Here is a 16,385-nt window from a genome sequence, read left to right as displayed (position 1 = left end):
GGCCATAACAATATCCCCCTCCCCCTTTAGGAAATTAGCTGATCTTTGTATTTTTATTGTCTGCATGATAACCATGCCCAAAACATACATATTTTTTCTTTCACTCAATTCTTTGGTTTCTTGCAAGGACTTTAAAATGATGCCAGAATTTTTGTTATGATGACGATTTCAAAAATATTTTTGCAAAGCTTTACATATGCAGTCATTGTTTGTACATACACACACACGCACACACACTCAAACTCTTTTATGTGTCAGATTTCTGGTTACCACCCCTGGGTCATGACCTGAAAAGGTTGTGGGTGGGTGGTTGGCTGAGTTGTTATATTTCAAATAAGGCATTATGTGATGATATGATGTAAATTATGCCTTGGTTTCTGACACTTACATACACTGTTGGTTGTGTGGGCATGCAGCCAGCAATGCATGAAAAGGTGGCTCAATACACACAACTTAATTGAAGTATTGGAATTATGCAGTGGAGGTTACTGTGACCTATGTTCCCCAGGAGGATGTTATAGTTCTCATGTTGCATCCAAGCACAAAGGAATCTGGCCAGAAGTGGTCTATGTCACCAGCTATGCATTAAAAGGAGACTTAATATGCAAAACTTGTGTCTTGAAAACATGCAACTGAGGTCACTGTGACCTACATTTATCAGGAGGATATTATAGTTATCAAGTTGCATCCCAGCACAAAGAAATCTGGCCATACTGACCTATAAATAATAGTCAAATTTTATAGACAGTAAAATGTACCTAATTGATTCCCCCAATCCCCACCCACCTTTATAGTACTAAGATAAGTTCAGAATCAGTTGGAGTTGTTATATGAAATACCCTTCTTTTCAAAAGTAAATGATACACACTGACATTTTTCTTTAAACTGAATAAGAATTGAGCACATTCTGTGTTTTCTTTCTCATGCATCAATATCCCAAAAATCTATTTGCCTCAGTATCTCTGTTTATGATTAAATGACCCATTTCAAACTTAATTCTCCATGGTATTCTTTAATTAAACCAGCTTTGAAGTTTGAAGTAGTATTTAATGTACAGTTTGAAGTTTGAAGTAGTATTTAATGTACAGTTTGAAGTTTGAAGTAGTATTTAATGTACAGTTTGGTTTAGTTATGAATTGTATTAATATCATATTTTCATAAAACCTACTTGTCACACACAAGTACATTTAAGCCACTTGCATTTTTATTTTTGTAGTAATACAATTTTCACAAAATCTACTTGCCCTATACAATTATCTTTAAGCTGATTGCTTTTGTTATTGTATTGGTTTTTTTTCTTATACAATCTATTTGTCCTATACAAGTACCTTTAAGCTGCTTGCATTTGCTATCATGTAAATACAACTTTTTCATCAAATCTACTTGTCTTACACAAGTATGTTTAAGCCGGTTTCAATTTTTATTTATTGCTTTTGAAAACTTTTGAATACTTTCGAAACCCTCATTGGACTTTAGAATGGCTGTTCACAGTCATATTTTGTTTATTTATGCACATGACATGTCTGGAAAGAATTTGATTTAAATCAGTTTTAGAATGACTCAAAGTAGAAGTCAATCCATTAAATGCCATGTTCTCCAGATCTTGAGGGTTCTTATAGCGGTATAAACTTTGATATGGCGTTGTCAGGTTGGCCATTGAGGTATGATCAATACCCAACTCCATCGATAGAACCATGGTTGGGGTTGCACATTAAAAGAAACTGAAAATGAATTGCTTCAAACATTTTGTGGCTTACAGTGAAAAGTCAACAAACAACATGTCAGTGGATTTAGAAAAGCAATAATGATACCTAAATTCTCATAATAATAATAATATAATGTAAATGTATTGCATAATATTGTTGATATAAAGTGTCGTAATTCAAGTTTTATGTTTGTGTCTAAGTATGTAGGCATGTATTAACAGTTAATGGCTTCTCACAACTGTGGTTACTTTATGGTTTTGGTCAAAAGTAAAATTTAAAAAAAAACACAGAAAATTATACAAAACTTCAGAAAGGATAAACATGAGGACATTTTAAATATTGAGTATGATTTCCCTAAACTGGTCCCATCAGCCTCTTAGCAGCTTGGCCATTTAAGTGGCCCCACCATAACTTGACCTCTTTAGCAGTCCTGCTATTTAGGAGGTTCCTCTGTAACCTTTTTTTAGTATTCCCTATACATAGGTAGCCACGGGTCAGGGAGCCATCCCACAGACTACTTTACAAGTTCTGTTTTGCAAATATGTGTTGATGTTGAGATAAAAGATTTAAGCAGATAAATTTTGGTCTATGAAGAGGGTGGAAGGAGGAGTTTATATTAAAAAAGAAGAGAAACAGCTAGTAAAATAGAAAGAAAGAACCAGTATGTAGAGAAAAGGTAATTATAAATTAGATAAAATGTAATTTAATGAGAGAAGGTAATTATATATGACACTATTGGTGTATATATAACTGGTAAATTGCTGTTACATTTTTAGCAGTATACATATGATAATATATTATTTTTAAGTTTTATTTCAACATTCCTATGATGTTTACAAAAGAAAAGAGAAAGAAAGATAAATAGGTGTAGACTGAAGAGATAATATTTTGTCCAATCCAATTGATTTGGTAGATGAAGTTGTATTTTCCAATTAGTTAGTGCTTTATTGTATAATATTTATTAGTTTTTTTTTCACCAAGATACTATAAATATTTATGCAACCTTTCTTGATTTCTAGGAGAAGTACTATCTTTTTTTGCAGTCCAATGTATTTCTAAAATATCTTGTTGGGATTTAATATATAATCTATTCATGATGGCATGCTTGCCAGAGTCCAGAACCAGGGTAACTATTTTGAACCCTTTGCAGTTACGAATGGTGTGAAACAAGGATGCATCTTAGCCCCCACTCTCTTCAGCCTCATGTTCTCCACAATGTTGATGAATGCTTTCAAGGACAGCAGTGTGGGAGTAGGTCTCTGTTACTGTCTGGATGGGAAGTTGTTCAACCTGAGGAGGCTTCAAGTCAAAACCAAAGTCCAAGTTGAGAACATGACTTCCTGTTTTCAGATAACTGTGCCCTCAACTCCAGCACAGAGGCAGGCATGCAACAGAGCATGGACCTTTTTTCCTCAATGTGCACCAACTTCAGACTCACCATCTCTACCAGCTAGACCGAGGTTCTGCATCAGCCAGCTCCTGGAGAAGATTACCTGGAACCATCCATCACTGTCAACGGCCAAAAGCTTAAAAATGTAGACAGGTTCACATACCGTGGCAGCGTCCTCTCAAAGCAGTCCACATGAGTCAACACTAGGATTGCCAAGTGATGATAGGAGAGGCATCAAGCTTCCACCAAACTCAAAGTCTATGCAGCAGTTGTTCTCCCCACCCTCCTCTTAATGCTTGCGAGACCTGGACTATAGCCGCCATGTTAAAAAACTGAACCACTTCCATATGAGCTCCCTGAGAAAACTATTTAAAATCAGGTGGCAGGACAAGGTATCGAACACAGAGGTGCTCACTCAGGTCGGTATGACAGGCATCCACACCATGCAGTGCAAGGCACAACTCCAATAGACTGGCCATGTTGTCTGCATGCCGGTAGAATGCTTACCTAAGAAGGTCTTCTGTAGAGAGCTACAGCAAGGCAAGAGATCTAACAGTGGTCAAAAAAGAGGTACATGTACAAAGACACCCTCAAGGCCTCACTAAAGAACTTAGGCATTGACCCTGACAGCTGGGAGAGTGTCACTGCTAATTGATCTGCTTGGTGCAGGTAAGTCAATGCCGGTGCGGCAGATTTTGAGCAGAAAAGACGCAGCTGAGAAACATGATCTGCACAAACCCAGGAACAGTAGTTCTGCAGCTCCCAGTCTGTAACTGTACATCCATGTCCCCACTGCACCAGACTCTTCCAGGCCCAGATCGGACTGATCAGCCATCTCTGGACCCCCCCCCAGTGAATCGATGACATTGAATGGTCCTCATCAACACCGATGGATGAACATCATTCATACACATTTTCACTGAATTAAAGATCCCTGCATTTTGTAAAAGGTTGGTCCCACCATTGTGTATTTTATTTACTTTTTAATTCCATGTTTTATTTTATTTAAATTATTTACTTAATTCTATATTTTATTTATTTATTGCTATGAAAGGAATTTTCCATTGCTTTCCATCATAACATTCATAAATATATTACCTTTTTCAGACATATTTTTTGCTAAAACACATACTATCCAACCATACTATTTTCATTTATTATTAGGCGGTCACCAAGAAAATCTGAAAAAGTCTGGAATAAACTCATTAGGGTATATGTTATAGGAAATTAAATGATTTTTCCAAAATTTATTATCAGCATCTCCCCTGTTCCTTTTGTATATAATTGATACCAGACTTACTAAATTTCTTAAATAAATGAAAACAGCTTACTCCATTTCGTATTTCTGGCAAGTATTCTTGTGATCAGGTTATTTTAGGAGAAAACATGATATTTTTTAAGTTATTTATTGCAAGTTCTCCTTCTTCATCATTTTTTTTTCTGCCACTCCATAACTTGACTTCCTTAGCAGACTGGCTATTTAACTGGCCCCTCCCTGACTTGACTTCTCAACAGACTACTGTTTAACTGGCCCTCCATGACTTGACTTCCTCAGCAGACACAATTTAACTGGCCCCTCCATGACTTGACTTTCTCAGCAGACACAATTTAACTGGTCCCTCCATGACTTGACTTCCTCAGCAGATTTGCTGTTTAACTGGCCCCTCCATGACTGGACTTCCTCAGCAGATTTGCTGTTTAACTAGCCCCTCCATTACTTGACTTCCTCAGCAGACTGGCTATTTAACTGGCTCCTTGTTAACATGATGTACTTAGTTGAGTGGCCATTTATTTTGGTCACAATAAGACCATTATAAGTGCTACCGGTAATCAAAAATGATTCAGATTTTTGGTCTCATCATTGCCACATCTAGAAAAGTTTGACAGTGCCTGTTGCATGCAAAGTGTCGCCTTTATTCTGAACATCAAACCATGGCCCTTTTTCTATGGTTTTTATAATGCAGAATTATCATTATTTTCTGTGTAGTCTTGCTTATATATAAGTTGGGTCCAAGTGCAAACAATCTAGACCCTGATCTACATTGCATAATATAACCAGTCTGGCAGATCTGGGTCTGTGCAGTTTGAGGTTGGATCTGACTTACAAGCATGTATATACGGTAGTACTATATGGTAAACGTTGCTAATCATTTAATGTACTGTAAAAGGATTAATACTGGTGTAAAAACATTGGCGTAAAGACATTGGCATAAAAACATTGGTGTAAAAATATTGGTGTAAAAACATTGGCGTAAAAACATTGGCGTAAAAACATTGGCGTAAAAACATTGGTGTAAAAATATTGGCGTAAAAATATTGGCGTAAAAACATTGGCGTAAAAACATTGGCATAAAAATATTGGTGTAAAAACATTGGCGTAAAAATATTGGTGTAAAAACATTGGCGTAAAAACATTGGCGTAAAAACATTGGCGTAAAAACATTGGCGTAAAAACATTGGCGTAAAAATATTGGCGTAAAAATATTGGTGTAAAAACATGCACTAACGCATATGGACATTTAAGCACAAATTGATACTAGTGCATGTTGAATTCTAGAAAATAAAATTGTTACATTAATCATTAATTGAAAGTAATGGCACCGATTTATCTTACCTGAAATAGAGTAGCACAATAAGTGTGTTAACATTTCTCATGCACTTACATCATTTTACCAAATAAATTGAGGAAATATCTGTTCATTACCTTTGACTCTGATGGGGTCTGAGGTACATTTTTAATAGCATGAATTATTTCTAATTGATTTCAATCAGATTTATCAAACATAAATATTATGGAAAGTTTTGGTCTTGGATATTATTGAAAGGTATATTTATAATGAGAACAGAGTCACAACACATCTTTTTGTTTTCCTTAGTAACTAAGCATTTAATACAGTATATACTCACATATAAGTCGAGTCAAACTGCAAACAACATTGATCCTGATCTGCCGTAGCATAATGCACATGTAGACCAGGGCACATGCTTTTTGTTCTACTGATTACTAGTAATAAACTGCACAGACCCAGATCTGCTGGCACATTATGCAATGACAGATCTGGGTCTGCACAGTTTGCAGTTGGACTTGAGTGTAAGTGAGTATATACAGTATATGTTATCAACATGCTATTGATTACAGTCAAAATCAAAATGATGCAAACAATCAGTACCTAACCAGTCTAAATATCTATAGGGCAGACAGGCAGCAATGACATCCATTCAGCAGATGTTGGTGCATTGTAACACCTGAGGAAAAATAATAATAATAATAATAATAATAATAATAATAATAATAATTTTTTATTTAAAAGAGAGTAACATAATCAGCTAAAACTGTTCTTCCTTCTCAAGATGGTTGTTTATTAATTTGTATTATTTTCCAAAAAGGTCATTGATTTAGCTCAACTCTTCATTTCCATAAGACAGATTTGTCATTCAGAATATTTTGCTCATGATGGATTAATTTGTAGAAAAGTGCTCAAATAAAGTCCAAACAATTCCAAAGTCTCAACTAAATTACCTAGATGAAAAAATATGTTTGCCCTAAAGTCTTTCAAGCTATACTAACATAGACCTTTCTCAGGCACTGTCAAAATATTGAGATAGATTGACTTGATCAGGTGCTATTTTTTGGTAAACCTCCTAGCCAGCACAGTTTGGTCTCTTTATTGAGCACTAATTTTCATGGTGACATTTATCATTTATCTGTGAAGTTCAAATAGCAACACAACACATCCATAAACCTGTGTATGCAACAGGCAAGCAGTTCGAGTACATTTGCTGATTTGTTTACAAATATTGACATAAAGTATAAAGGAAAGTTGGGAGGTGTGGCATGGTTGCTAGAGACACTAATATTGTGAGTACTGTTAGGATGCAGACATCAGGTATTAGTACACTGTTAATACAATGACACTTATAATAAACAAATATCTTTTAAAAAATAGGTCTGAATTTGACAGTAACCTTTCTATAGAGGAGGATGAGGTTTGGATACATAATGGTGGTTGTTAGATTTGTGAAATGAAAAGTGATTTAGCAAAAAGTTCCAATTATGAATTTTTTTTGTAAAATCCCTTTTTATTTTTAGATGAAGAAACTTGGTATGTCTCTCCAAGCACTTGCCATGGCAAATCCAATGTAATTCATGATGTGTCTGTCCAAGCACTTGCCAATTGGCAAATCCAATGTAATTCATGACGTGTCTGTCCAAGCTACTGCCATGTCAAATATGATGTGCAATGTGGCATGTCTGTCCAAACTTTTGCCATTTAAGATCTAATGTCAAACATGGTGTGTCTGTCCAGACTCTTGCCATGGCAAATCCAATGTGAAACATTGTGTGTCTGTCCAAGTTTTTGCCATGTCAGGTCTAATGTGAAGCCTAATGGACTTTTGTCCTATCTGTGAATTGCAAAACATAGGTAGAAGTTTTTTAGGTAAGAAGTTTTTACCTTTATATAATTATGTTTTTTGTAATTCCAGCTTAAACAGTAAGTTGCATGATTCTAACACTGTTCAGATGGGAAACAGCATTCCATAGAACCGAGCTTTTTTTCACATATTCACTGATGATTTGCATGGGAGATATTCTATTTTTAAAGACAATATTTGAGTCTTACTTCACCTACACAAATGAAAATGAGTGTGTAGATACAACTCAAGGAAAGAACTAAGCCATACAAAAAATAGGTCATTGTGAACTAATTTTCATATTTCAGTTACTTTTGTGTTTTCCACTATTAGACATTACACCTTTAATATCTTGGACAATGTATCACTTATACTGATGAAATTGATATGTGGATAGATCTCAGGTTGAGTAATTCAACCATTCCAAAAGTATGCTACAGTACTATGACCTACTTGGATGACTTTGTATTTTCAGCTTATTGTTCTTTACACTTTTTTTACACCAGGAACCATATTTCACTTATGCTTATGAAATTGGTATGTAGATGCATCTTAAAGAGAGTAACTCATTGGTACCAAAAGCAGGTTACTGAGATCTAATCTTCATGGCTGAGTGACCTGAGTGACTTCTGTATTTTTAGCTATTGGTTTATTATACACTTAATATCAATGAGCCTCTTTTACCTACACTTATGAAAACTGGTATGTTGGTGCATCACAAAGAGATTAATTCAACCTTGCCAAACATTTCTTTGCAGAGTACTTTTTATATTTTCAGCCATCCATTTGTTATCTGCCTAATATATTGGACCCTATTTCACTAAATTTTATGAAAATTTGTGTTTGCATGCACCTGAAGGATGGTAATTAAACCATATAAAAAGTGGGTCACTATGGCCTGATTTTCATGCTTGTGAGGGTTTGTATTTTCAGTAATTTGTTAGTTATCCATCAACATCTTTGACCTTATTTCCTGTACACTTACATTATCACATTCTTGTACTTGTCCTTACATTATCACATTCTAGTACTTGTCCTTACATTATCACATTCTTGTACTTGTCCTTACATTAGCACATTTTTGTACTTGTCCTTACATTATCACATTCTTGTACTTGTCCTTACATTATCACATACTTGTACTTGTCCTTACATGATCACACATTCTCGTATTTGTCCTTACATTATCACATTCTTGTACTTGTCCTTACATTAGCACATTCTTGTACTTGTCCTTACATTATCACATACTTGTACTTGTCCTTACATTATCACACACTCTTGTACTAGTACTTATATGATCACATTTATTAGTCCTTACATAATCACATTTTCTTGAACTAGTCCTTACATAATCATACATTCTTGAACTAGTCCTTACATAATCACATTTTTTTGTACTAGTCCTTATTTGAACATGTGTTATTAGTCCTTAAATTTTCATATTCTTGTACTAGTCCATACATGTGCATGATAACATGTTCTTGTACTTACATTATCAGACAATACTAGTCCTTACATGATGTTTCACAAACTTTTTACATCCATCCAGCCTTGTTCAAAAGTGAGGAGAGAAGTACAGTATCATTAATACAAAACATAAGTTTCCTGCAGATCTTTTTAAATTGGAGATTTATTTTCATATGCTTCTTATCATTTCATTCTAATTCCTAATTTTTTTTGAGTATTTCTAATAATTGATGTTGTTGTGCTCTGAGGGATGAAGTATGGAAAAATGTCTACCGAAATTCTGCCTATTGATATCCTTATATCCTGGTTGCATTTTTTAAGTTGTTAAATTGCAGATGAAAGTAAAGATTCTTGGCATGATAGGTGTGATTACCCTGCATTTAATAGATCTGTTATATTATTGGATCGTAAGTTATCAGATCGATGTACTAGTTACAATATTTGATTTTTTATTTCTCAAAGATGTAATAAAATTTCTTTCTCGTTTTCAGCTTGTGGATTTACATGTGTACATCGTTCCACCTGACATATGGAGAGAAAAATTCAACAATGCATTAAACCAGAATATCAATGACACAGTGTCGGTGGGATTAATAAGGTCAGTTTGTCCATCATGAACAATCTCTGTCTCCGACTCCCCTTATTAGTGTCTGTCATCATTTATGGTATTCCCCTTCGTAACCATGTGGTCTGTACATATCCATATGAACCCCTTATGCATTGATAAATTTATAACCATGTGGTCTGTACATATCAGTATGGACTTCTAATTGCATTGATAAATTAATAACTATGTAGTCTGTACATATCTATATGTACTCCTATATATTGATACATTAATAACCATGTGGTCTGTACATATCTGTATGGATTTCTATGCATCGATACATTTATAACCATGTGGTCTGTACATATCTATATGTACTCCTATTCACTGATGCATTTATAACCATGTGTTCTGTACATATCTATATGGATTTCTATGCATTGATACATTAATAACTATGTGGTCTGTACATATCTATATGTACTCCTATTCACTGATGCATTTATAACCATGTGTTCTGTACATATCTATATGTACTCCTATTCACTGATGCATTTATAACCATGTGTTCTGTACATATCTATATGTACTCCTATTCACTGATACATTTATAACCATGTGTTCTGTACATATCTATATGTACTCCTATTCACTGATGCATTTATAACCATGTGTTCTGTACATATCTATATGTACTCCTATTCACTGATACATTTATAACCATGTGTTCTGTACATATCTATATGTACTCCTATTCACTGATGCATTTATAACCATGTGTTCTGTACATATCTATATGTACTCCTCCTATTCACTGATGTATTTATAACCATGTGTTCTGTACATATCTATATGGATTTCTATGCATTGATACATTTATAACCATGTGGTCTGTACATATCTATATGTACTCCTACTCACTGATGCATTTATAACCATGTGTTCTGTACATATCTATATGTACTCCTCCTATTCACTGATGCATTTATAACCATGTGTTCTGTACATATCTATATGGATTTCTATGCATTGATACATTTATAACCATGTGGTCTGTACATATCTTTATGGATTTCTATGCATTGATACATTTATAACCATGTGGTCTGTACATATCTGTATGTACTCCTGTTCACTGATGCATTTATAACCATGTGGTCGGTAGATATATGTATGGATTTCTATGCAATGGTAAATTAATAACCATGTGGTCTGTACATATCTATATGTCCACATTTATAACCATGTGGTCTGTACATATATATTGATACATTTATAACCATGTGGTCTGTACATATCTGCATGGATTTCTATGCATCAATACATTTATAACCATGTGGTCTGTACATATCTATATGGACTTCTATGCATCGATACATTTATAACCATGTGGTCTGTACATATCTACATGTATATGTACTCCTATTCATTGATACATTTATAACCATGTGGTCTGTACATATCTGTATGGATTTCTTTGCATTGATACATTAATAACCATGTGGTCTGTACATATCTGTATGGATTTCTTTGCATTGATACATTAATAACCATGTGGTCTGTACATATCTGTATGGATTTCTATGCAGTGGTAAATTAATAACGATGTGGTCTATACATATCTATATGGACTTCTATGCATCAATAAGCACCAGTTATTTCTTACATGATAAACACAGCGGAATGTATTTGAAAAATATTTAAAGAAAAACAGAGTTTGTGCAGATGGAAAAGAGCATTCTAAAATTATAATAATAGATTCTATTTTATTCTTGATGGACTGTTGAGTCAAATGCTTATCTCACACAGGGTCAAGATGTATTTAAAATGTACCATATTCGCATCATGTACAATAAAATACCAGTACATGAACCACATTAGGTAAGTATTATCACACACTGGAGGACAAAAACTACAGAAAGTTCTTTAAAACTTTACAGTTTTATTTTGGATTAAAAAGAATGTTTTAAATATGTGTTTGATATATAGAAGGGTTGTTGGTGATATTTTACTGTTATGTAAGAAATTCTGTATATAAATAACCACTGTATGGAAAACTCCATTGAAGTGTTTCAGTTTTGTGTTTTCGGATATTTAGCAGAAGAATGTGTGATTCGACTGAACTTTGGAGATTGGAGTAGTAGTATTCGGATAGCCTGGTGCCAGGTTGTTGCAAACTTTATACATGAGAGCTGATGCAGTGTAATTTATTTTATCTTTGAAAGCTAACAATTTGAGTTTTTCAAGTAAAATTTCATTGGATGTTGAATATATTTCTTGAAAGAGAATCATGTCCATATTCTTTTGACGGCATTTTAAAAGACAAGATGAACAATTCCTCCAGCTACAGGAACAACAATCAAAATGATTTAACATGAAACAGCTGTAAAAAGTAATTTTTGATTTTGGCTTTTAAAAATGCTTAATTTCTTCTGAATTAAATAACTTTAAGGAAATTCGCAGAGTTGATTTATATTATGAGTGTCATCAGCTGTGACTTCTAAAAGATTTTTCATGAGTGACACATTCAAGCCTGTCATGTCTTCAGCATGACTGGAAAGGGTTTTCATGAGTTACACATTCAAGCATGTCATGTCTGCAGCATTACTGGAAAGGGTTTTTGTGAGTGACACATTCCAGCTTGTCATGTCCAGAGAATAATTGTCAAAAAGTTTTTCAGGAGAGATACATTCAAGCATGTTAGGACTGCAGTACAATTGTCTCAAAGTTCAAATTGTCTTGAAAGTTCAATTGTCTCAAAGTTCAAATTGTCTCGAAAGTTCAATTGTCTCAAAGTTCAGTTGTCTCAAAGTTCAATTGTCTTGAAGTGTCTCAAAGTTCAGTTGTCTCAGAATTTGTTTGTGAGTGGTGGATTCAGGCTTGTCATGTCTGCATTATAAATGTCTAACGGTTTTTCATGAGTGACATATGGAAGCTTGTCATGTCTTTTGTAAAAATGTCTATAGGTTTTCATGAGCAACATATTAAAGTTTATCATATCTGCAGTATAACTGTCTTAAGTTTGTTTATGAGTGTCATAATGAAACTTGTCCTATCTGCAGTATAATTGTTGAAAGTTTTTTCATGAGTGACAGTGAAGCTTGTCATGTCTGTAGTACAACTGTCAATATGTTTTAATGAGTGACACATTCAAGCTTGTCATGTCTGTAGTATGATTGTCAAAATGTTTTAATGAGTGACACATTCAAGCTTGTCATGTCTGTAGTATGATTGTCAATATGTTTTAATGAGTGACACATTCAAGCTTGTCATGTCTGTAGTATGATTGTCAAAATGTGTTAATGAGTGACACATTCAAGCTTGTCATGTCTGTAGTATGATTGTCAAAATGTGTTAATGAGTGACACATTTAAGCATGTCATGTCCCTTGTACAGTTGTATAAATGTTTTAATGAATGACACATTTAAGCATGTCATGTCCATAGTACAGTTGTATAAATGTGTTAATGAGTGACACATTTAAGCATGTCATGTCTGTAGTACAGTTGTATAAATGTTTTATGAAGTGGGTGATTGACCTGAAACAATCTCACTATCCTGTGTTACTTGCATGTGGAATACTTTGGACTTTTAGGAGTGGCTTCATATGTAAACCGTGACAGTTAGTTGACAAATGTCGTAAGAGTCGGAGCTGCTCGGACAAGAAAACTATTCATGTAAATACTTTCTACTTCATTTCCTTATCATGCTTCATCCTTATCACAAAAGAGTACAGTCAAATTATCAGCACAGACTTGCTTAGAACTGGACAATGCGGTATTGAAATCATTTGATTCAATGCAATGTTTTTGTCTCTGATTTTGTTATAAATAATGTGTTTTGAAAGCAATGTAGCCCCCAAAAAAGCTCTAAAATAGTAGCTATTTATCTCAGCTGGTTTTCTTTTCAGCAAGGCATTGATTATTTCAGACACTTAAGGCTAACAAAAAAAGTGATTCATATAATATATCTGTGACAAAGGATGGTGAGATTGTAATAACTGAGCCTGTGCTTATGAAAGGGGAATTTTGATAATCTGTCACTCTGAGTGCCAGTGCAGTGGTGACTCTGTGCCTGTGCATATTGTACCAAAATTATGACAATCTGTCACTCTGAGTGAATTGGTGACTCTCTGCCACATTATCATAGAAGAATTATGATAACCTGTCACTCTGATTGCCGGTGCAGTGGTGACTGTGCTTGGCTATAGGGGAATTATGGTAATCTATCACTCTGAGTGACAGTGGTAACTGTCTCTTTTCTTATCCTTGTGGAATTTTATTAATCTGCCATTGTGAGTGCCAGGACATTGATGACTGCATGTTTGTGGTTATCATAGGGTAATTATATAGCTCGGTGATACTGACAGAGTACATACAATTGAACTAAGTGGTAATGGTAACTGATTTTTATTTCTGTTTACATCTATATCCTCTGTTTTGGCTTACCTTAATATACATTGCTGTCATTTATCAGGTATACTCCCAGGTTATGCTAATGTTAATTGTGGCCAAAAGCTCAGGTATGCTGGTATCCTGATCAATCCCTTCCTGTTGATCAAAAGTTGCATGGGGTGAAAAAAAGCTTACTTCAGTTACATGTCTTGTTTAACAAAATTATGAAAAGATATTTAATCAGTCCATTGGATTTATTTGAGCCATCTCATATTGTTTATATAATAATGTTCTGCTCAGAAAAAAAAATATATAGTTTTCAGCAATTTTTCTATACATGTATACATGTTTCATCTGGGTCTATGACAAACAACTACTGGTAATGAAAATAATGTGAATATTGGAGTGCTGAACCCTTCATAAACATCAAAGTGCAAAAAAAATAAATCAGTCATTGCAATGTTAGGCCAGTAGGTAAAATAAGGAACAAAAATGAGGGCATGTGAAGTACTGTCATTTCAAGGCCAAATTCTTTCATGTTCTCGATCAATCCTTATAGTTTAATTAAAATGTACAAGTTGTGCGTTTCTGCTTTGAACCAGTACAGTGATATGCTGGTAAAGTGTTTCCACCTTGAACCAATATAGTAATACATGATGTGTGGCATGGGCAGCAGAGGCATCACTAGCGTTGGTGTCTTCCAGTGCGGTAACTCATGGTGTCACCCCCATGGACCCCCTTCCTGCACAAAAATTCAAAATTTTTATAGACAGTCATTGATGGGCAGTTGCTAACATCAGATAATATTTAATGTTTTTCATGCTAGAGCCTGATTATATTTAAAATGTACATGCTAGGATCAGATCATATTTTTTAACATTATACATGCAAAGATCAGAACATATTTCACATGTACATGCTAAGATCAGATCATATTTAACATGTACATGCTAAGATCAGATTTTTGACATTGTAATTGCTAAGATCAGATCATATTCAGCATTGTACATGCTAAAATAAGAACACATTTAATATTGTACATGCTAAGATCAGATCATATTTAACATTGTAATTGCTAAGATCAGATCATATTTAGCATTGTAATTGCTAAGATCAGATCATATTTAACATGTACATGCTAAGATCAGATCATATTTAACATGTACATGCTAAGATCAGATCTTATTATATGCTCATTTTTTCCCCTGTTAACTTTACATTGTCAGAATCGTGCAGTATTACCCAAAACTGAACCCGCGTGCCAATACACATATAGCATTCATGTGCATAAAGGAACTACTTTCTATTGTAAACAAACAATGGACGCAGATGCCAGCACTTTTGATTTATAAACAAATCATGTACACTTGCGTAAGAGGTGCTTTACGTTGTGGTTGTTTAAATTTGTTTCTGAATGAACTAAAACAGATGTTTCGTGGACTGCCACATACCTGCTGCTTTGGCACATTCCGCGTTGATACAATGTTTCGGATTTTGGCTAGCTACAGTATACAACAGACGCAAGAAAGATCCTTACAAATAATATACAAGTGACAAGTCATATACTGTCTTCTTTAGCTGGTGATAAGAATGGCAAAACAATATACTTACAGTTTTACATCCTGAATTTCCTCAAAATGTACTTTCTTAGTTCCGCAAATCTGAATTACATGAGCCATGTCATAGGTTCTCAATCTTGATTACACATTTCAAAAATGTACTGTACTTTCGATGATAAGTGCAATTACATCCTCCTTACTGCACTCAAAATGAAATAAGCATTAAATTCCATAGCGTCTTTTTGATAATTGCAATTGAAAAACTTTATATTTTTCCCACATTATGATTTCAAACATTCAGTGACAGAAACAGAAACACATTTGCAGATGTCGACATGCTTCTCTCTAGCTACTTCAATCCCATGTATTTCATGTGGAATTGTCACATACAAATCCAGTCCATAATCACTAAATTTCATAGAATTTAAAAAAATACCAAAATCTATTCATTCCAGATCAAATGGAAAAGTTGTTGCAATGCATGTTCATTCACAATATGACTCCAAATTTCAATTTTAACTCGACACGCCATTTTCTTATTTAGTTTGGAATATGGCATACATTCATTTACGTTGTTTCTTGTAGTGTATTTTGTTTATATAATTAAACCTTAGGTAGAATAAAAAAATGAGCATATAATAAAAAGGTTACTGCATTTGTATGGGAAAATATGAACTCGTTTTGTCGGATAGATATACTGCACTCCCAAGGTCGTGCAGTATTCCATAAAAAAACCTCTTTCATATTTTTCCATACAAATGCAGTAACCTATAAATATTTAACATGTACATGCTAAGATCAGATCACATTTAACATTGTATATGCTAAGATAAGATTATATTTAAAACTACATCACCATTGATAAGACCCTCTTAACTTGAATATAATTAGTCAAATTCTAACAAA

General features: G+C 34.1%; 1 protein-coding gene across 12 annotated transcripts in view; it reads left to right on the top strand.

Moving 5' to 3' along the window:
* The window catches only part of LOC149808188 (spermatogenesis-associated protein 1-like), a 212,314-nt gene that overhangs the window by 60,947 nt on the left and 134,982 nt on the right, over positions 1-16,385 (top strand). For all 12 annotated transcript variants that reach the window (XM_089974458.1, XM_089974444.1, XM_089974434.1 and 9 more), the window contains exon 2: positions 9,471-9,577. In XM_089974458.1, the coding sequence (XP_089830584.1) occupies positions 9,471-9,577 (107 nt within the window). The remainder of the gene's footprint in view (positions 1-9,470; positions 9,578-16,385) is intronic.

Source organism: Sinohyriopsis cumingii, chromosome 1 (genome assembly GCF_028554795.1).
Source record: "Sinohyriopsis cumingii isolate HCF-2022 chromosome 1, ASM2855479v2, whole genome shotgun sequence".
Classification (NCBI taxonomy): Eukaryota; Metazoa; Mollusca; class Bivalvia; order Unionida; family Unionidae; genus Sinohyriopsis; species Sinohyriopsis cumingii.
Note: the sequence above shows the minus strand (reverse complement) of the source record. Positions and strands in the feature narration are given on the sequence as shown.